The sequence below is a fragment of the Alnus glutinosa genome, chromosome 9 (genome assembly GCF_958979055.1).
Source record: "Alnus glutinosa chromosome 9, dhAlnGlut1.1, whole genome shotgun sequence".
NCBI lineage: Eukaryota > Viridiplantae > Streptophyta > Magnoliopsida > Fagales > Betulaceae > Alnus > Alnus glutinosa.
Window position 1 is genome coordinate 23,746,918 of NC_084894.1, and position 23,841 is coordinate 23,770,758.

General features: G+C 34.8%; 2 protein-coding genes across 3 annotated transcripts; both read right to left on the bottom strand.

Annotated features, from left to right (window-relative positions):
- Positions 1-1,167: 1,167 nt before the first annotated feature.
- Positions 1,168-6,948, bottom strand: LOC133877150 (E3 ubiquitin-protein ligase SDIR1-like). 2 transcript variants are annotated; one of them, XM_062315395.1, is made up of 9 exons: positions 6,819-6,948; positions 4,457-4,552; positions 4,268-4,322; positions 4,126-4,178; positions 3,776-4,004; positions 3,496-3,610; positions 2,887-2,929; positions 2,464-2,589; positions 1,168-1,435 (listed from the first exon to the last, which is right to left on the bottom strand). In XM_062315395.1, the coding sequence occupies exons 2-9, from the start codon at positions 4,532-4,534 to the stop codon at positions 1,310-1,312; spliced, it is 825 nt and encodes a 274-aa protein (XP_062171379.1). In that variant the 5' UTR covers positions 4,535-4,552; positions 6,819-6,948; the 3' UTR covers positions 1,168-1,309. The 2 variants fall into 2 exon arrangements, with proteins under 2 accessions (XP_062171379.1, XP_062171380.1); XM_062315396.1 differs by having other exon boundaries at positions 2,887-2,935.
- A 3,924-nt stretch (positions 6,949-10,872) lies between these two features.
- LOC133877276 (E3 ubiquitin-protein ligase RDUF1-like) lies at positions 10,873-12,509 on the bottom strand. The gene has a single exon (XM_062315516.1). It carries the CDS (start codon positions 12,341-12,343, stop codon positions 11,243-11,245), a length of 1,101 nt encoding a protein of 366 aa, XP_062171500.1. The 5' UTR covers positions 12,344-12,509; the 3' UTR covers positions 10,873-11,242.
- Positions 12,510-23,841: the final 11,332 nt, after the last annotated feature.

The following is a 23,841-nucleotide window of genomic DNA, read 5'->3' on the forward strand; positions in this document are numbered from 1 at the left end:
AAGGTGGTGAAAAGTTGTATCTTTGAGTGATATTCAATCATTACTCATTTTATAATAGTTTTCCTTATCATTTCTATATATCATTTAAATACTTTTTTTTAAAAATAAAAAATAAAATAAAATGGTAGATAAGAAAGAAAAAAGTTATACCCTACATTCAGGGCAGCACTTTTGATTCCGTTGAATTTTTCTTATTTTGAGAAATACTCGAGAATCTATTAAAAAAAAAAAAAAAAAATACTTGATAGAATCTGTTACAGGACAAGTGACTACCTGGCCTGCGATAGATTCAGATTAACCGTTAACATATATAGAAGACATTCAGACCAAACAAAGATTGAGAGTATAAAAACTTTAAAAAGCAGGGTGACAACTAAGAAAAGATAAGGATGAAATTATCATTAAAATTAATGATGTTGACAATGACGCAACGCAATCAGTGATCCCAACTCTCTAACGTAATTTTTTTTTTTTTTTTTTTTTCAAAAAAAAAAAAAATAAAGGTCCGTACGGAAGCCCGTAAGCTGTCTTTATCTTATCTAATTCCTTTGTATAGTTGACAACTTGGGAGCATTACAAAAATAAATAATAAATATTATAAAAAAGTAATGCTACAATAATAATGTTAAAAAAACAAATCAATGTTTGATGGGTACAACGACATCAACCTAGTGAAATTTGAAATGAAAGTATAGTATTTAAAATTACTTATAAAAGAAACCATTTTTTTTTAAAAAGAAATTCACAATTATCTCATTGTGCTGACGTAATAGTGATAACTCTCCTTTAAATCAATACTTGGTTAAAAAAATAATAATAATTCTATGGTGGATTGACCTGTCATGTGGGATAAAAATGTGGTTTCTTATTACCAAACAGAAAAATGCCACCCCATACACAATGCAAGTGGGACAGTTGCTTCCCTCACGAGGCCAAAATATATGGGTTCGGTAGAATTGGCTTATCTCCAGTAAAAAAGAACTAGAGATATAGTTCAAATAAACAGTAAAGATGAGGAGATTTCCAGTTATTTTTTCACTGGCACAATCTTCACCGTTTATTTGAACCACAAGAAATCTCTAGTTATTTTTTTCACTGTGTTTAACATGAAGTATAAGCATAAAAATGTGCAGCTTAGTTGAACAATGAAGTAAATGGCAGAGGGGCTTGTAAAATGTAACCTTTTTTTATTTTGGGTAAAAAAAAAATAGATGCCCAAGTTAGGAAAAAGGCCAATCCAGAAGACTATATACATATATATTACATACATGTAAAGCATTTGCAGGCAGATGGATTGCATAGCAAGTCATTAAACGATGTCTGAACCATCTGATACACTCTCCCTGCTATCCTGCCATCCGGATCCCGCCCTGAATTTACAAACAGGGCATGTGCCTTGTTGCCGCAGCCATGGATCGATGCAATTAGCATGAAACTGCCAGAAAAACAAGCCAAATTGTGGAAATATGAAAAATAAAAATATAAAGTTCGATCAAGTAAGAAAGATTTTAGTAACAAGATTAAGGGTTAAGAAACTTCAGCATGCAAGGAAGCTGCATCTATCCCAACCCACCCAAAAAAAAGAACAAAAAGAAATATTTTATAAATTTTAGAAATAAAATAATTTGCAATATCTTGTATATTCGTGCACAGTTAAAGATTCGGGAGATTATAGTAAAAATGTAAATCAAGAGTTAAAATTATAACCTATTGATTGTTTATATATTATTATGAGAAATGTTATACACCACACTTTTATCCCACTTTACTAATGTGGCACTGCTAATAAGCTATTCTTTAAAAAAAATAAAAATTAATAATAATTTACAAGCTAATTGGCAATGCCATATCAGAAAGGTTAGATAAAAGTGTTATGTATAGTATTACTCAATTATATGGATGGAATAATGCTATACATCAAACTTTTATCCTATTTTGTTGATGTAGCACGGTTAATCAGCCATTTTTTCAAAAAAAAAAAAAATTATAATAATTTACAAGCTAATTGGCAATGCCATATCAGCAAGGTTAGATAAAAGTTTTGTGTATAGCATTACTCAATTATATGGAGGAAATAATGTTATATGCCAGACTTTTATCCGACTTTGTTGATATAGCACTGTCAAACAGCTCTTAGTAATTATTTTTTTTTTTTAACAATGACTAATTGGCAGTGGTATATCAGCAAAGTGGAATAAAAAAAGTGGTTTCTAGCATTTCACATATGTATTAGGCCCCTGCAAACTTTGGAAGGAAAAAAAAAAAATTTGGGGCTTTTTTGTCATTTTGCTAATAGTCTAATCTGGCTCTTCTTAAACTAAGTTTCTGCCTTTGTCCCTATGTATTGGTAATGAAAAAACAACGAAAACTTCAAGACTGGAAATATTTGGAGATTTTGTACAGTGTGTGTGCTACACATCAAGTAGTGTTGTGGACCAGATTCAACATGGGCAGTGGACGAACCTGATGCAAACATGGCAAGCTACGAACAAGCTCCCCCCTATTAACTTGCTCCAAGCAAACGCTGCATGTCAGTTCATCTTCTGGGCCCTTTATGCTCCCATCTGCCTTTCTAGAGTCTTGCTTGGTCTGCTTGCAGAACAGAAGATTAGAAACTAAAGAAAATGCACAAAAGAGTATGTATAATAATGATGAAAGAGCACTTAATTCCACAAGCTCGTTTGGCAGAGCTGTACAGTATTCCTACCAGTTTAATTACAGGTAGATGCTGTAATTACTATAAATGGATAGAACTATCAACATCCAAAACAAACAATCTTTCAAATGCAAGTTGAAAAGAAGTAAAAAATAAAAAATAAGCTTCAATTATCACATGCTTTATTCTTATTCATTATTCAATTAAACTTGAAAAAAAATAAATAAAACCTCAGCTGGGCCTGAAGAAGATGACCCCTGTTGCGGTGATGAGCTGCCACTATCAAAAAAAAAAAAACATCATTTCAAACTATTGTCACGGTGCAATGTAGATTGGCACAAATTTATAGGTACTTTTTGCAAAAATCAGCAGTTCTAATGGAATACAGCAATTTAGACAATATACACACACACACATATCCGTAAGCATTTCTGGAAGAATGGATTCCTCTTATCCAGGTTAGTCAAACTCCAAAATACGAGGTGCAAATAAAAGCAAGACTTTCTAAGGATCTTCTTTGTCAGCAATCATAGTCATTAAACAAATTAAATTAATAGCAGTTTTAGTAATTAAACAAATCAAACTATTTATCCAGAGTTGCATGTTTACTATCCTTCCCCCCCGTTACTTAATGGGGTCGGAAGTTCATTCCCTTCTTCACCATAAATATTCGTTGTAATGAACAGTTAGTAACTTTCTATCAGGTGATGATACTGAGGGTAGGTTCAATACTGGATTGATGATATCATAATCTATGAGCCATCCATATACTGATAACTGCAGACAGAAAAGAGGTTATAATATCATTTATAAACAGAACAGGTAAAGCGTATACTTACTTCTCTGAGCCAGCAACCCTATACTTGTGAACAGGTAAAGCGTTTATCTGTTCCTCGCTCATTGAAGGAGTTGTGGAAGTATTATCAGAGTCCAATGCCCTGAGAGTATCATAATCTGCACCAGAATGAACAAATAATCTCATCCACAGATAGGAATTCCACCTAAGGTGGAACCACAAACCTAGCATTGCTATGGGCATCTGCATATGCACCGCCAATTTACAAGAGGTGACCCCATCATACAAATAGAAAAAGTACATTTCAACTAAAAGGACAATACCTAAGTCATCAAACTCGCGGTCAAGAAGTGCAAGCTGGAGTCTCAGTCCTTGTAATCGTCCTCTTGTTGCCAAAGCTATTGATGGTGGCATGTGCAGTCGCAGTTCAGTATGAGCAAGCAAGCCACTTGCTGCTGCAGCATGAGCCCGCGCCTGAGCTTGAAGTTGTTGACAAGTTGCATACATCCTAAGGCTTGTGGCCATCAAAAAGACACCCACAACTACCCAGAGCTGCATGCATGAATAAACAGGGTTACCAGCTTAAATGATGTGTATGTTTTATGCCTTGGAATCACTTACCAGAATTACAAGTACAGTACATGCCCATGTGAAATGCTTGAAGAGAACATACCAAAAAGTTTGGTGACATCTGATGAGAGTTCAAAATCATGAAAAGCAAAATAACTGTTGAACAAAGAGGTAAAGATGTAGATTAATAAATGCACTTATAAAACATTGAGTAATGGAACAGAAAAGACAGTCGAATACATTACCTGTGACAAGAAAAGCAAGTGAATTAGTATTAACTGGCCGAGCTGTATGAATACGCTGATAGGAAAGAGCAAAATCAGTATGGTGACAAGCTCAAAATAGCAAAATCAGAACATATAATCTAATTGAGATACAGGTAGAAAAAAGTATGTGAAAAACGCAGACATGCACCCAGTAACATGCGGACATACCACTGCAGGTGGTTCGGGAATAAATCCTGGAAATCCGCTTTCAAGATCTGCTCTACTCCCTCGGAAAACAAAACTCATGGTTCCAAATTCCTCTTCCTTAAGAATATACTGGATATTAGGAGATTATGCTCAAATATATCAAGTCCTATGGTATGTCTAGCAGATTACAAAACCTGAAATCTTACAAGAATATATGTAATACTAACACAAGCTAAATTCAAGTGTAGCCCACCCCAGATAGTCAGGATTTAGCACATTATTGACTTGAGTTCTAAACCAAATACAAGGATCAGTAAGTTCTAACAGTTAGCTATAAAAGTAAGTTCCACCAAATCAATACATAAATAGGATACACAATGATCCTGCAATCATCTTCCAGTAAGAGAATAGAATTGCAAGAAGTAGAAACAGCTTAAATTCTACTTCTTCACACAGATTAAACACAATCTTACATTCTGAATCTTAACTGAATCAACTAAACTTGCTAGATACAAAATCACTGTGTACAACAGATTTCCTCAGATGCCAGTAGCAAGTGTTTGCCTTCAGTTTATATACATTAAACTTCATGCAAGTTATTAGTATCTCCCACAAGCTTCCCAAAAAAATACCAGAAGAAAATCAGACCAGTGATGTTACTTTTAAACAGGTGGTGTCAAGCCAACTGTCCAAATTACCAGCAAAATGTTGAGTGGCACTCAAGCATAGAACATGGAAAATCAGCAATCGTATTTATCAGTTGCTCAACTCAAACACATCAACAATGTAAAAGCATAGTAATCCGTATCAAGTAGTAACTGACTTGTCAAAGAATCATTTTTCAAGTGAATTTCCGTTCACGTCATAAATCAGAGTATTCAAGCAGAGAAATTCAAGCATCAGCACAATCAAAAGAGAATATTGATATCCAGGCAGTGCTTGATGTTCAAAAGATATTTGCAGTATATGAAGCTGTTGAAACTAAAAGGGAAGTCGTTTCTGCTCATCATGAGATGAGTATGGGCATATAACTTGTCTCAGACAACAGCAGATATCTCCAGATTTCCACATCAGATATGCATAGACAAGAAATGTCTGTAAAACAGAATCTGATCCTCAAACCCAAGCACCAGCTCTCAAACTCTTTAATTATACTAGTACAACATTATTAATAACATATTAGCACCCACAAGATATGCCTACATGGGTAAGATGTTTCACTGGCAAGATTCTTAATTTAAAAATCGAAAGCATACCCACCCATATTTATGAAGAAATTGGATGGTCAAAATACAATAGATTTTTTAAAATCTATTATGTTGTGAAATCTAACGTGAGAGACTTTATACTTGTAGGTTCCAATATTTCTACCTGCAACTCATGCCTAAACAAAAATGTAACATGGTCTTATAGGTTCACACAGTACATTTATGGAGATGAAAATCTTATGTATGGAGATCACCAATCAGTTGGTGGAAGCATAATTAACAATGTCGTACCCAGATGCACCAAACGGATTCAAAACGAAATACAATCTTCACAAACATATAACGCATGGTGAATTACGTCTAATATCAAGAGCATGACTCATCAGACCATTGACCAAGTAATTAAAAAGAGCACACAAGTCCAAAGCTCAACTGTAATGTAAGAGCTGAGAACATTGTTCCCGGAGTACTGAAGCATTACTCCCAGATAAGTAAAACATTACCTTCTGAGCACATGCACTACTGTAATGACTACTGAAGCATGGGTCCCAGAGTGCTGATCCCTCAAAGACTATGATTTTAGTACTGCGTCCCGCCGCAATTCTAAAACAAAGCATCTATAAAATAACCACGACATTGTCTACTAACCGACGAATGGGAGCACCGAAATTGACTAAAGGGAGACAATAATTCCTTTCATTCTCTAGCATCATTTTCATTTCATGCACCAGAGCTCCTCTTTAAATGAAACACTTTCCTAATTGTGATCCATATAGGACTGGGGTGGGAATCAGAAAGTTTACACTTTCCTAAATCCTAATACATACAGGAAATCATGCAAGTAACAACACAAAATTCAGTGATCAAAATTTAAAAAAAAAAAAAAAAAAGAATGATTCAATCAAAAACCCCAATTTCTTATTCGTTGAGTTACTCTACAACCAGAAACACGCATAAAGACAGGATTTTCTACTACATATAAATAGAACCCACATTATCATTATCCTAATTTCACTTAATGAACACTCACACCAGGCACAAATTCCCGAAAAAGAAAGGAAAATTGTAAGCAAAACTTGAAGAATTGCTGAGACTGTACGTGTTAAGAGGAAAAGATAAAATGAAAACTAAAAAATTGCAACAGAGTGGAAATGCAGGAGGAAGGTAACACTTACAGATCGCGTTGTTGGAAAAAGAATGGGAGAGATCGAAGGTACAATGTGTGTTTCGGTTCCTACGTTTGATCTGTGGTTGCCGATAACGCTGTCGTTGTCCCAACCGTTTCATATTTATTTGGATTTATTTATTTAATTGAATGTTAATAAATATGTTTGTCTGTAATCTATTTTCTGGGAGGCTCTAGACGGTGTGCCACGTCGGCTTGCTATGAGTCCAACCGCTGCCACGATATTTTTATTTTATTTTTTTTTTTTTTTTTTTGAAAAAGCCACGATATTTTTATAGCACATGCAACTTGCAAGTCGTTAATTTACACGGTATTTTATCATATAAAATCTTTTCAAGCTAATTATTCAATCATATTTATATTTATTATTTTTTAATTATAAAAATCATAATTATAATAATAAATATTATATTATCAGAGATGATAAATACTTATACGACAAAATCTTACTTATTTACTTTGAAAATAACAGTTAAAATTTTAAATTTGATATAATATCATAATATTTTTTTTTTTGAAAAAAAAAAAATCTTTATAACTTTGATTTTTATTCAATCCAATTGGGAAAGCTAGAGTGAACCCTCTAGAAATGAACAAAAAAGCCTAATACTCTATGAAACAAGAGTAGATTGCTCTAAAATTACAACATCACCGATACCGCAGGAATTTCTTCGATCCATACTCTATTCATGATTTGTTTTACAGTTACCTTAGCAAGACCATGAGCCGCATAGTTTGCCACTCTTTGGATATGGCTAATCTACCCAACTCCACGGAGTAGACCTTGAGAATATTTTACGAAAATCAATTATATATGCCATTATTATATAATCATAAACACCCAATATTCCTCTTTTTTTTTTTCTTTTTTTTTTTATATTATTATTCTTTTGGCATAAACACTTCCATTTGTTATCATTTTTGTTTTTCTTATTTTGTTTACTCTTTTTAAAACAAAAATATTAACAAACTACCCAAACACAAAAATAATTTACACATTTATATCACATCTACCACTTTTTCAAATTAACAACATAAAATACTTAATTACAAAAACACGTTAATAAATAGAACCGTATATTATCAAGACTACAACACTTTTTCTATAGTGTTGAAAAATGCTCCCATTTCCATAAAGAAGATCAATGAAGTGGGAAATCTAATGTGCAAGAAAGCTTGTGAGCTTGTAATAAATATGAACTTGACTTTTGGGAAGTGTTAAATATATAATTTATACGGATGGATTAGACATGTGTGTACTCAAGAATAATCTCCCAAAGTGAGTCATCATCTTCGAGATACATCTAATTAAGCTCCATATGTAAGATACACTACAAGTCTACAAGCAAATAATGCCCAAGCATAATTTGAGGAGCTGCGTCATCCAATTATATTGTGTCACTTTAATCACTTTTCATATTGTCAGTAGAATATTAGACAACGTCACACTTTGGTACATACGTCATACCTTACCTTCCTGCAACAATAGCAGGTGACATTTAATTCAATACCATTAATTTGTCAGAATCGTATCGGGCCGAAAGGTAAAACATGACAAGTGAAATATGATTCGTTAAGTTTAGTATCCAAACACCTCGCTTAGTTAAAGCACTGCCCAATAGTAGAGAGACACGTGGCGGGGATCATGCAGAGGAGAGAGATGCCATGACGTGAAGTAAACGAGCCTATTGAGAGGTACGAAACCATTCATTCTCTACCACCACAAAAGAGTTTTCTAAGTTTCTTACTCTCTCTATTTTTTTTTTCAAGTAAATACCGACTAAAATATCAGAGTCATCATCAATTAACACACACCGGATGAGGTCAACTATGCTTGTTCTCTTCTCTATTGCAAGTTGTGTTGGCCTGAAGCACCGTGTCCAACCAGCTGGTTCTTCATACATCTTTTGAATGTTATATGATATTATTGATTATTTAAAAAAAAAAAAAAATTAATTAATTACTACTATTCATTTTACTCGTACCTCACAAGGGAAGCAAAATCATTTCCACCCAATTGACTATGAAATACAACCAAAAGTACTTTTTTTATGGATAAAAATGAACTAATCAAGCAGAACTAGTTGAGGTTCACTCTGAGGTTGTTGGGAAATTGGTCGCACAAAACCGATTGTGGTGGTCGGCAGAGGCGACAAAGTCTCCTCCCTATTCCAACCCAAACGATGATTCTCCATGTTTAACCTTTGAAGACGTCACTCAAAGTTGGTGAAGACCCAGCTGTGAGCTGTCCCATTTTCGTATCTACAAGCACAGCTGTTGATTTAACTCCAATAATTTAATTAGTGCCAAGATAAGAGGCTACCTACTAAAATATTTTGGTGATGACCAAATGGGCCATAGGGAACATGACTTTTTCAGTCTAATTATTTAGGAACCGACCTTACTATTTAGAGAAATGTTAAAGCTTTTACTGTGATTTTTTTTTTTTTTTTTTTGATCCTTATGTGTTGACTTGATACATTTTTTTAAAAAAAAAAAAAGAAAAAGAAAAGATTAATAGAAAGAGAACCGGTTTTAAGCTGTAGCTTTTTTTTATTAAAAAAAATGGTACCAGGTTAGCACAGAAAGACTCAAAAAGAACCACAGTAGATGCTTTAGCATTTCTTTACTATTTATGTAGAGCGCACTTATTGCGTCAGTCACTAAATAATTAAATTAATCTGCTAAATTTTGTAAAGAAGTCACTTTCAAAATGACAAATAGAGTAAAACCTATGTGGATCATACATATCCAATAGTAATCTTACATATTCAATGGTGAATTTGAAGCGGAGATGAATGGGAAAATGCTAAAATTACGGGCGTTTGATATATTACAAGAACAAAATTAAAAGGGTTCTATACATTTAACCTCCTTTAAATGCTATTATTTTTGAAATACTCTTCTCAATGTTTCAATTTTTACTGTGTTTTTTTCAATCTATCATTGGAGTTGCCATATCCTCTTTCCACCGCAAAAAAATTACAAAACTATCTTCCGTAAGTTAAAAAAATGACTCACCTTTTTTTTCTTTTCTTTTTTTCTTTTTTCTTTTTTTTTTAATTTTCTGTTATGAAAATTTGTCATTTTAGGCTGCAAAAGCCAAAAGGGAAATATTGCAAATGCAATAATAAATTAAAGGGACATTGCAAAAATTAGTTGTTTGATAAACCTTTTTTTACCCTCCTTTTTGCTTTTTACCCAAAAAGGTGAATGGAAGAGGCGTTTGCTAAGTCACTTTAGAAATGAGCACAATTTTGAAACTGATATTAGAACAAAAATCAAATTCCGTATTTACCCGTTAAAATCATATTATAGCTGGACTACCAACGACTACTCTGATCTTGACATGCCATAAGAGACTCACAGTTAGAGCTGACATGTCAGGATCATTCCAAAGAAAAACCAAAATGGCTCCTTTTCTTGTACAATCTGCGAAAAACATAACAAACAACAACAAAAAACAAAACAAAGTTGCTCCGAGTACAAAAATAATTGAACTTGTGTGTTATATAGGAAGTAGATTTCAGAAAGAGGTAAAAATGGTCAAAATTGGTTAATTTTTGCGGCCTCAAAACACAACTCTCGACTAACTTATCAAAACACAACACATGGGTCAAGATGGGTGGTCTTCTTGAGTTGCTTGAGCTCCACATGTTCCAAGGCCACTAGTGGTTTTCATGGGGTAAAAGGTAAAGAACCACCCCTTCTCAAAAGCCAAGCACATGGCGAAGTGCTTTGCTTTTTGTAGCCTTTATTAGAGTAGTCAACAAGGCCACTATTTTGGTCATTGCATCATTTTGCCGAAAGGCAGATCCAATAGCATGAGGCTATGAGGCAGCAGCTACAGATAAAATGTGTACGTTTGACTCATAATTGGTCATGGGGCAGTTGGCATTCTTCATCAGCCACAAGAAAAGCAAATGAGCCAAATCACTCACAAATCTGCTAATCATTCGGACCATCTGAATATCAATCCAACTGCCATTTGCAGCAGTTCAAACAAAACATAGATTGAGAGACAAATAGAGAGAGACCAGACAGCAGTCTAATAAAGAATTTTACATAAAAACTGAAGCTAAAGTCTACAACAAATTAGAACAAAGAAATAAAGAATTGCTTCCATCTATGGCCTTCAAGCTGGTAACTAGCAAATATACCTTGTATTTTCAGGCCAGCAAAACTGACATTGTGCTTATAATAAGTCTGCTCAGCCTCCATTTCATGGAAAACTTTGTTCTTTTTACCTTGAAAGGCAGCTACCATCGGTAAAGAACCAAATCGAAAATCTTGCCAAATTCAATGCTATTTACAGCAAAAACGACTTCTGACTTCTACATATAGTTCCCATTTAACAAATATATCGAAGAAACCGAAAGGAATTGTCATCAATTTGTACCCAAGAACAAAGTATCACCACCTTCCATTCCCACTCTGATCTTCCAAAACCCAAGCTCTGCTCCGTCTCCGCGCCTGCCTACCCAACACAGAACCCGAATTGCTCTGACTTCTGCTCATAGACCCAGATTCAGACCCAGAAGAATTCGACCCAAACCTCAAGAACGAAAACATACTACGAAAAGCCCTCCGAAACCCACCACTCTCCCTCCCTCTACTCCTCGAAGTCCAGGAAACCCGTCTCGGAGCCCCACCCGCCCCGAACCCACCATCCATTTCGGTGTAAACGACCGGTAGCTCTCTCTCCGCCGCCGCTCTTCTGCCCCCGGAAAACCTCCCCACCGCGAACCCACCTCCCGGTAGCCTCCATATGGTCAGCCCCACGGCCTCGTCCTCCGAAATCTCGGCCTCGTTTCGCTCGCTAGGCAACTCGTGCCGGCATACCGGGCACGAGTTTCGGAGCGACAGCCAGGGAAGGATACAGTCCGAGTGGTATATGTGCTTGCACGGCATTTCGCGAGCCTCCGATCCTAGTTCGAACGCTTCCTTACAGACTGCGCAGTGGGACTCCGATCTAACGTGACAGCCGCCGATTTCGATCGTCGGCAGAGACTCTATCGCGGCTTTCGATGCTGGTGGGTTCTCGGGCCGCCCCAACCCGGTTACTTCAATCTGGGCCAGCTGCTCCAGCAACCGGTCGAATCCCGAGCCCATCAGGAACTCCGACATGGTGGGAGGAAGCGGCCGGAGCCCCGAACCGGCTCCGTCGTCGTAGTACAACTCGAAGCTGTGCCTCTCTCCGTCGCCTTCGCCGGCGGTTTCGGCTGCGCCTCCGCGGAGAACTATGACCGGGTTGAACGGCGACCGGTTGCCGGATCTTCGGCGGCTCCGACGGGAGACTGGACTAGGGGCTCTGTCGGAATCTTGACCGTTGGATCCGAATAAGTACATGGCGGAGGTAGCGAATCGACGGTTGGGATTTTCCGAGGAAGGTGCGGTCTCGATCTCCTCGATGAACCCACCGTCGCAGTAGGGGCAGATGAGATTATTCTCCGTCCACATGTGAACGAAGCGCGTGCATCTGTAACACCAATACGACGTCGCAGGTGATGACATCTCTGTGTAACTTGCAGTCCAAGATCTGATTCTCAAGTTTTCAGATCTCCGGCGAGTGCAAGCAAAATAGAAAGAAAGAAAGAGCTTGAGAGAAAAAGAAGTGAGAGACTGGAGTTTGAGAAATGGGTAAAAGGAGGCAAAGGCTTTTAAGGCACGCGAACTCGGACACGAGTGTAATCCACGCGGCAATGTCTGGTTTGGTGAAAGTTTGAAAAGTCATGTGAGAAAATTAGGGAGCGTGGGAATACTTAAGACAAAAAGAAAAAGGACATAATAATTGTCGATGGCGCGTAAGGGAGCGTGGCTGACTTACCGGGTGGGGACACGTTTAGGACGCCGAGTTTGAAATTCAAAGAGTCGCCGATCGTGGCAAGAAGATTCTTAAACGAGGCAAAGGTTGTTCGGTGTCTGTTGTCTTTTTCTCGAGGAATTGACAAATTTGGGCCCCACTACTCTACCAATGGCTGTTTCGTCCATTGTTTAGGTTACGATTAGCAACGTGCTTAGTTTAATGCAAAGTTTATTTAAAAAATGGGAGAAAATAAATTTAGTCCATAAAAATTCATGGGATTTCAATATGATTTTTAAGCTTTCAATTTCGAAAATTAAGTTCTTATTTTTTTTTTCTAATTTTAAATAATTTCTTTTATCAACTTACTGTCTAATTAATTAATAGACATTATAACAACAATCAATTAATACAAGGTGACTCTAATTTAACATGTTATATGTTAATTGTACGTGACACATGGAACGATTAGCTAATTATCTCGTTCTTTTTTAAAGGTTTGTTATATTTATAGAGAAACGCAAGAATTTTTATGGGGTTTTTTTATGTTGATATTATGACATCTTTTTTTTTTAATAAAAAAAATAGAGAGAAATCAAACTATAATTTTATTTTATTTTTTATTAAAAACAGAGTGTCATATCAATATAAAAGAATTTTAAAAAAACATTAAAATGAATTCTAGCATTTTTCATATTTATAATTCAAAATAAATGTGTCATGTGGCACGTATATAGTTAGCCTCCGTTGTATCAAACGAGAGTATTGAAGCATTAAATTGATGAAAAAATTTATTTAAAGTCAAATGAAAACTTAAGAACTTAATTGTTAAAATTAAAAAAAAATTAAGAACTAAATTAAAATTACATGAAAAACAATGGACTAAATTTGATTTTTCCTTAAAAAATTGGTGTGTTGGTTTAATGGTCACGATTACGTCCAAATACCAAATCATTTTGATGTCAAACAGCATCAACTTTCTGTGGGTCGATTGAAAGTAATGGGATTTAGATGTCGTATTTGAATATTGTATACATATGGTGATGAATCATGTTGTGTGATGGAATAAATAAATGTTGATGTATATGTGTGAACAGACAACGAGCTGTCGTTCATACTTCATAATCTTTTAAGTCATTTAAGATAACAACTTAATTATGAGTAAAGCAAAATTAAGTTCAAATCTTCTCTCACTCCTCCCATTTATTATACCACACTGTATATCATTAGACAGTAACGTTTTGGAAACGGTGGATTATGATAGAAAGAGGAAGATGAAGGAAGATTTATTGAAAATAACAATTTTATTTTCCTTTTATTTTGTACTTTTATCTTTTAGTTCATTGAAGGGACATTGCATCTATAGGCCATATATCTAGAGATAATGCCTTATCAAAGTATTTTGTCTAGTGTCAAGCCAATGCAACAACAGGGGCGAAATTAGCATTTAGAATTAGGGGTAAAATTAAAAAATAAAAATAAAATTAGGAGGTGAAATTTTAATTTTAACAAGATAATAAAAGGGTATTTTTAAAAATAATTTGGAAAACACATGTTGGCTTGGGAGGGCTTCACCATGTAGCTCCGCCCCGGGCAATACCATGCCTGTAACAATAATGATAGAAGGAGGATTTATGTATTTTTGGTGCAATTCTAAAATTAATATGACACTTAAAATCACTATTGAATTTGTGATAAACCACTATTGAATTTTAATATAATAGTAATTTTAAAAGCCACATCAATTTTGAAAAGACACAATGGTGACATGAGTCTTCCTTCTATCATTATTCTGCTTTGTAAACGTCAAATAAATGAGTAATGCTAGAAGGAAGACCCATTTCCTTATTGTATCTCTCTAAAATTTGTGTGACTTTTAAAATCACTATTAAATATATGTTTTCCTTGAGATAACAATGTACTTGTAATAAGTACATGCATTTACTTAAAAAAAAAAAGGAAAAGAAAAAGAGTCAATTTAATCGTTCATGCTCTATATAACAAAGGACTGTAGTAGAATTTGAATTAAATAATTAAATTTATTTATTTTTAATTAAATTTTTTGAAATAATTTATCATTTAATATGATATCAGAACATTGACCTCACATTTCAAATAAATATTTTACATGTTAGACCTCACTTATTACTCAAAAGTTTCACTTCATATTTTAATTAAATATTTTACATATCAAATCTTACTTAAAAAAAAATTAACTCAATACTTAAAAAAAAATATATTAAAACATTAATTAAATGATTAAATCATACTTAAATTAAAAAAAAAATTAAAACATTAATTAAATGATTAAATCATACTTAAATTTTAGAATAACGAGTATTCCTAATACCAACATTAAAAAAATAAATAAATAAATAAAAGACAGAAGACAGTTAAGAGCATCTTCTTGTTTTTCTCAATTTTGAGTTTATTTTTGGGTGTTCTCCCATTTGGTAGATGCTAATTGTGTACTTGTTCCTTGTCTGGGGTTGGATGACAGAGCAAAAGCCCACTCATTTGTGTCTCTTTCTTGCCTTAATTTCTGTTCAGGTGCACGCGTGAAGCAAAAGTCATATATGATTGCAACTCCCATGAGATGCGCCTCATTCCATTTTCTCTCCCTTTTTGCCATATCCCTTGCTAACAAGGTCAGAGTACCTTAAACACGAGTGTTCATGCCATTGCTCTCTCTATAAATAGGCACACAGGTATTACGTCCCTCTTTCTCCCTTCCTTCCATTGGGTTTGAGCTCCCACACGTGATCGGAGTTTTAAAATATTAATTAAATGACTAAATTTATTTTATTGGATCAGTTTAAACTTTTGAGATAAATAGTGATTTAACATAGTATCAGAGTCAAAGGTTCTGAGTTCGAACCTTAACTCCATTATTCACCACATTTCAATTAATTATTTTAGGTGTTGAGCCTCCTCATCTATTAAAATGATATATATAACATTTCCTTTCTTTTCTTTCCTTTTTAAAAAAAAAAAAAACAATTAAATAATTTTTTTAGTTTTATATATTTATATTTGTAATATATTAATATTTTTCATTAAGAATAACATGTATCGTCATTTTATTAGTCCTGACATAACACTTAACAAAATTCATCAAATGTTTAGCAGAACTTGACTCCGATAACTAAATTATTATTTTGACATATCACACTAACTTCTAAATTATTTCCCACGACAAGAAAACGCGTTGCCTAGCTCAGTGACTCAGTCTTCATGGAATACACTTGCACACACCATAGGTGCTTTCTTTGTGTCGTTTTCTGCCAAAGATCATCAAAGTGTACGTGTTCAAAACCAAAGGAAAGGATCCCATGTTTTTTATTTATTTATTTTTTTATAGGTACTTTGAAAAAGAACTACAAACTAACCTTTAGGTTTAAAGAAAAGAAAATTACAACAAATTAGGACCGTGCAACCCAACACAAAATACGAAAGCAATGAGGAAGCAATGCATCAAATAAATAACGGGTGCCTATTAATTCTTAGCACGGATGCCAAGAACCCGGCCACCATTAAAGGTGGTTAAAAGTATATAAAGAGTTCAGAGGACCCAAACTGATTGAGTACAAATACAGGGAGAACAAAGAAGATATCTAAAACAAAAAGCCAAAAAAAAAAAACTAAGAAAAGCAAAAAAAGTAAAGGAACAACACACTAGCAGCTGGTGGAGTGGCAGTGTCTCGTCAGCTCGTGAAGAGCACCCACTAGCAACAGTTGCCAGAACCTCCACGGGAGTCTAGTGGCAACTGTGGAGGGCGAAGGACGCCGCCACGTGCGGCTCTGCGTTGGTGCATGTGGGACACGCACCCTTCAAGCAGATCCACCATCACACGTAGACAGTAGACGTGTGATGTACATGCTCTGGTGCGTGGTGGCCGGACGGAGGAGCGACTGGAGGCAGAGCAGAGCGGAGAAAGCTTAGATCAAGGTGGAGTGGCACATGTGATGGTGGAGCTGCCTGAAATGGACAGATTTGATTTTGAAAAAAATCAAATCTAAGAACTTCAAGGAGATGGTGGATCCGAGGTTGAGGACGGCATGTGGAGGATACAAACAGACCATCCGCGATAGAGGAGAAGCTAGAGGAGAGGTTGAAGCAGGTTAAATCGCATGGGGCAATGGACATGACCTCCGATGAGGCTGGTAGAGCCTCAAAAGAGGCTAGAAAGGGAGGGGGAAAGAGGAGGCGGGGAAAAAAAGGGGAAGAGGAGGAGGTAGTGAAGCAACCAGCAAGAGCATAGAGGGTGTCTTCAGTGGAGAAAGAACGGAACATTCTAGGAGAACAAGTGAATATCAACCACCAGATCCCATGTTATTATGTTAATACCCTATGTTAAGATTTTTTTTTAATAAAAAAAATATATATTCCTCTCAAATAATTTCTCGATTGTTAATGTTTATCCAAACTTGTGTCAATATCTTCTTAAACTAATAAAAATAATCAATATCCCCCAATTGCAAAAATGTATTTAAGAAAAATTTAAAAATTGAAAAAATGGTGACTCAGGCAATGGGTCTTCACCATTTTTTTTTTCTCGGAATTTATAAGAGTATTTTTGTGTTTTTAAAAAACTGTTAAGATCAATTTTGTCTTTTACAGAACAAAATAGGCCTGAAATTTTGCAAATGTAAGTTGTACTCCAATGTTTCTTTGATATGGATTTGTCACTTTCCTAATGAGAGATTTTGATCGAGTTCAGATATGTGCTTTTTCTTCTTTGTGATTAATAATCGAGATTATCTCCCGAGTTAATTGTAGGGAGTACTAATTTGCATAATTCTTACATATTACTTCCTTCCGGGGATTTCTTTATGAAATTTAGGTGTTGGACGTTTTTTTTTTTTTTTTCTTCTTATTGTTATTATTTATCAATATCGTTTATCTATTCAGTTGCCAAATGTTCCACCTTTGGAGCTCCTGTACTTGTATTTTAGGTTTCAATGGCATTTTCTTAGATGTTAGAAGTCCTTAGGAGTGCTCAAATTATAGTTGGAGAGGGAAGATTGAGCATTTTTTTTGCTTGTTTTTCAAAATGGGGCATTCTGCAGCGGTATGGGATTATAGGGCAGCAACTGAAATAACAAAGGACTGGAATGGGATCGATGAGGTTGTTCTTCGGAACCCACAGGTTGTTCTATCGTCTTATAGTTATCCTGTAGTTGCTTATTTTATGCTCCATGTATTACCTCTGCTAGACTGCTAGAGATGCAAAAATGATTTATTTATCTGTATTTTTATCAAAATGTAGGCCATTTTCAAGCCTCCAAAAGCAATGCGTGGAGGAATACCCATTTGTTTCCCACAGGTGCATCTAATCATTCTTGTTTACATGCATGGTGATGATATAGCATTCAGTTATGTTAGAATATAAGTTGTTTTCTTTAATATGATTTTTTTTCTTCATGATGTTGATGCAGGCCTCATATCCAGTGGAACATGCAAGTTCTTCACTGGCAACATGCAAGTTCTCCAATGATGTGATGTAAACAAGATCAAGAAGCCAAAAGATATAGTTGGGACAAACAATTTTTTTGATTGGTTTAGTTGGATGATGGTGGGAGAGGATTTTTTATAGTGCTAATAGTTTTGACATTTTAGGGTAATGCTGATAGCTTGATATTTATTGTAAAATGTTGCCTTATTTCAAGCTTATGGGCTTTCGGTATAAGAATGATGCAAATGCTTGCGTTAAATGCTTTACAATTCGATATTGTTTTTGGTCTCAAAACAAAGAAGTATTATAAACTGATTGAATCGTTGCTGTCTAAAGTGGAGCTCAAATATAATTCCTCCAAAAGGGAATAGACGTCTAAGTTTAATTAGATATTTACATTTGGCTTTCAAGATGCTGCAAAGAGTAATCTTTAGACAATCAATAATATTTACTGAGACTTTTGGTAAAGATGAGGGTGTCTTTTTACAGAGTTGCATTCAACAATAATAGGTAAGCCCTGAATTGGGAATCTGCAAACTATTTAACATTGAATAGATCTCTGTAACTTGAGGGTGGGACTTACCTTGAACAAAAAACTCATTGACAGTTCCCTCGAGTTCAATCCAACTGTAACCAGGATTTTTCTTTTGGTTTCTTTCTTTCAGCATCATCCTAACTCTACTAACATCGTTCCACATACCTCGACCAGCAAACATGTTAGACAGAAGCACATAAGAACTTGGATTACAAGAATCCAACCCGATTAGATGGTCAACTACGGGCTTTCCAATATTGAAGTTCTCTTGATTTTTACAAGCACTAAGCAAAGTCCTCCAAATCACATCATTTGGCTCGATGGGCATTTCCTCTATTAATTGCCTGGCTTCTTCTATATGTCCAGTGCGGCCAAAAAATGTCAACCATGCATCCATAGTGTTGCAATTTTGGTTCCACCTTGTGAACTCCTCATAAGCTCAAAACACATCATACCTTCTTTCACCAAGCCAGCATGGCCACAAGCATTTAACACTCAAATGAATGTAATATCGTAGAGGTTTAAACACACATTCTACAATGTTGTTTACCCATTCCAACTAGATTCATCATCCAAATCCATCACAGCGTAGAAACCATTGTTCGTTGCTTGCATTTTAGTAAAATAGTCACGTGGTGCTTTAGCACCTCATTGGCCAAGTCGAAAATGTCTTTCCTTGTTAATAAAATTTCGGCAGTATTTTTTTACAAATGAAAGATTCTCATACCTCCCGCTTCAACAGCAAGAGAGTTATAACTCTAACTCGGTTCGGTCCCAGTTATATCATTTACTATAATCTTTCTTTTCACACTAGGATTTAATATCCTATTGCATTTAAAATATCTTGTTTTCCTGGGCTTAAATCATGATTGTGGTCAGTAGTTACACTAGTTACACACCACTTTGTTCAACTAACTTTGCATTCAACTTGGCCTTACAATCTGTTTTGGTTGCTGGATTTGGCTTACTTGTCTTGGGTGATAGCTTGCCTTGACGAGCACATGCAAGGGTGACACATACTTCTTTCCTACTGATGTTGTCTCTAGTAGCTTTCTATTATATCACCCCAAAACCTCTTTGCTTGTCAAAATGCCTATAATATGATTTGAGTTTTATCTATGAAGTCAAACGTCATACCTTTTTTAGTTTGCTCAACATTTTCATCATCATGATCTTTTACTCGCATCGGTCCTCATTATTGTTCGACTCCACACTACTTACAATTTCATTTTCATCTATAACAAAAAACAAACATTGTTGAGCCACCATAAATAATAAAATTTAGCGAAACAACATTCCACCTAAACAAAACCACAAGATGAAACCAAAGTGTATTATGCACAACCAAAATGTAGTTTACAAATCTAACAACGATTAACAAAAACCACTTACAAACCACACTGTCAAAAATAGCAGGCAGAAAATTAATCACAGGAAAACAATAATTGTGTGATCATGGTTTCCTAACATCCATTTGGACTATTGGATGCGACATGGAGGGATTTAAAATAATTCCATCATAGCAAATTATAATAAAATTCAGACAATTAAGTTTCTTGAAATCCAAAGGAGTATGGTGAAACATGGTTTCAAATGCATCTAATGGCTTCAACATGGAAATGATGCAAAATGGTCTCAAACTTAGGAAAGCAATGATGGTATTTTGTTTCCACAAGCATTCAACATTTGGAAACATAAACACCACCCATCCATCTAATGGCTCAGTTGAGTTCTAGACTAACCAATTTTGTGAAATTTCTAGTTAGTTGGAACAGGAAAGCAGCATCAGGAACGCAAAGCAAGTGACTGAATAAACCTGTCAACCTTGAAGACCCAAAATGACTGTTTCTATTTACTAACATAAAAAAGTCCATGGGAAGAGCTATATAGTTGTAGCTAAAATTGAGGACCATTCATGCAGAGTCAAATACATGTAGTAATCTGAAAAAGAGACTACTAACACAGAAAATGCGTTCAGATACAAAGTTATTTTATTACTATGTGAGCGAGTGTGCCCATTCTCTCACGGCCAGATCAAACTACTCTACTTGGCCCTTTTTATTTGCTTCTTATTTACTTAGAATTTGGAAGAAGAACGAAAAAAAAAATTCACTGATTCATGGAATTAAAAAATTTCATATTTTTCTGGCTAAATGAGTAACCAACCCAACCCATATGAGCAAAATTATGAAAAATGGCAAACATATCATTTCAGATGCAACTTATTCAAAATGCAAATGCAGTATTGTACTTTGAAATTAATTCGCAAAAGCTTTCAATCAAATGTACAAGGACAAGAAAAATGTGTAAATAAACTATAAGAAGACTGAAGACAAGAAAAATTTTATAAAGATTTTTATGAATTTTTTTTTCCTCAATGTTCAAAATTTTCTACTAAAAAGCAAAATTCAATTTCAAAAACCCATCCAGTAAAAACAAAAAGTGAATCTCAAAATCTATCGAAAAGTGTATCTGTAATTACTTCAACTACCTAAAAAGTCCAAGTTCTAAGAAAACCCAATAAATTTCAAAACCCAGACCAAGCAAGCCTCTGAAGTTTAGAAATTTCAGAAGTAAGATCTTTAAACAAAGCATCCCATTTGAATTAAAATTTTCAAATCTGATATAAAAGCAATGCCCATTCTAAATGTTCGTAGCTAGCATATTTTGGTATCTGAAACTAATATTTAAAGGAACCAAAAACAAAATTTAAAAAATTGAAGGATTATGACAAGGAGGCAAAATATTTGAACAGACCAAACAAAACTCAGATGAGTGAACTCAAAAAAAAAAAAAAAAAAACAAAGAATCAAAAGAAAAACAGACCGGTAGTGTCGTGGTGGGTGGGCGTCGTTCGGTGGGCGGAGGCACTGGCGGCGACGGCTACACTGCTTGGCTTTTGTCCGGCGCTGCTTGGGTGGGAGAGGGGGGCGGGAAAAGTTTTGGGGGAGAGGGGGGAGGGAAAATGAAAATGGAGAAATAAAAACCTGGTTAAACCAGCCAAAATACAGAAAAAAGCTAGATAGAATGCTCAAGCGTAACATTAGTCCGGTAGTTTAATGGACATTGATGCAATCTGTAAATGGTGACCTAGGCAATGGGTCTTCACCAATTTTTTTTTTTTTTTGAATTTATAAAAATATTTTTGTGTTTTTCAAAAAATGTTAATGTTAATTTTGTCTTTTTAGGACAAAATGGGTTACACTGACAATTTTTCTTTTATAGTTTAATTAAACATTGATGCACTCAATAGTTTTGAGAGGAATCTCTAAAGAGTAGCTCAATCGGTTAGGGACCACGCCTCATTAAGAGGAGATCACTAATTCGAATTCTGTCTCCCCCCTCTTGTGTGAACATATAAAAAAAAAAAAAAAAAAAGTTTTGAGAGGGGACATTGACAATCAAGTAATAGTTTGAGAAAGTATATATTTTTTTTTTCAAGTTTTTTTATGCGAGGGACTAACCTATCTAAATAGAGAGACAGACGGGTCCCTAAAAAAAAAATGTTAAAAAGAGGTTTATGATCTTTAAATTTATTAAAAAAAATAGTAGTTTAGCTCTTTTTTTTTTTCCTCTTATTTTGGGCCTCTTGAATTTTTTTTTTTTTTTGATATTATCTGGTCCCCAAAGTTAAATTTCTAATTCTATCCTTTTTCATAGATAGTAGATACATCATACATGGTCTCCCAATCTCTCTCTAATCAACACTTATAATCTTCCTTTATATTGTATACACACAAGGTTATGTAAAATAAAAGCAAACAAATTTTACATTTAATTTCATAAATGATGACCATTTCATCCATCACAAAAAACCCTACAGAATTAAGCTTTACACAAAAAGGGAACCATTCACCTATGGTTGACTCTCCTTTAATTTTATTCTTCTCCATCTACTTTTTAGATTTTGTCACGTTATTTAAATTTTATTTTCGTGTGCAAGATGAGTCATCTGTTGTATTAGTTTATTGACAAATGATAGCATTATTACTATTTTCACCAAAAAACCTCCACCAACTCATGCAACATCCTCTTGTTAAATCATCACATGTTTCAAACGCTTAAGCGGATAAGAAGAGGCATATTTAATCATTTAATTAATACTTTAACACTCACTCTCACGTGTGGACTCAAACTTCATTTTAGTAGACGAGACCCAACACGTTGAATATTTAGCTAAAAAATAGAACGTAAATAAAAGAGACAGGGTTCAAACTGATACCATGTTAAATTGCCACTTATACCAAAAGCATAAGCTGATAGAAATAGATAAATTTAATCATTTAATCAATATTTTAACAACCAATGACTTTAAAAATTTATTTTCACCTCAGTTTTTTTTTTTTTTTTTATTAACAGGTGTTACATCACCATGTCATGTCTGTTTGACATGCTTTTCAAGCACAAGAAACACTAAAATAAAGCACTAAACAAGAAATATAATTAGAATTCAAAGAGGTACGTACACTTATAATCATCTCGATTAATAGCATTACAAAATTACTGTGAATTATTTAGCGCTATCAAAGAGACCTTGCAGACTTCAGCAAACTCCCTCCGGAGTAAACTTGGAGCAACATATCTCTGCAAGTGAAAGTAATTAAGTATGGAGTTAGTCCTTTTAGTCAAAAGTCACTTTCACCTATGCCTCTCTGAATCTGCTCTTCTATTACAAATGTTTGCACAAATTTCACACAAACATTTCTAGCATGAATCACTACAAAATCTTTTGTACAAGAGAATTATCAAAATGAAACATAACAAAAAAACAAGAATTATCAACTGCTCTAATTCAAGAACATTACCCCCTAGCTCCATCAGAGTAACTGCAACTAATTACTAATTAAAGATACATAATGAATTGTGAAGAAATGGTCATAAAAGGCCATCTGATTCAAGGCATTTTCGATTCCTATGGAAGCCCACATGCATTTCTGCAAATAAGATGCTTAGGAAATGTGGGCATTCTTCCTTTGGGTTGCTGTGTGAAGTTACATTTGCCATTGGAGTCATGCCTTAAGAAAACGTTGGCATCCAATTATGTGGATAATTTTTTCATTTTGATTTATATTGAAAGTAAAAAAAAAAAAAGCAAGAGATTTTCATGACAAACTTGGAGGTGTTGCGTCTGATCATAACTACAATTAGTGCCTCGGCTGCTGATTGTTGAGTGCTAGTCTTTGACAATATTCATTTCCAAGATACCGTTTAGGGAAGA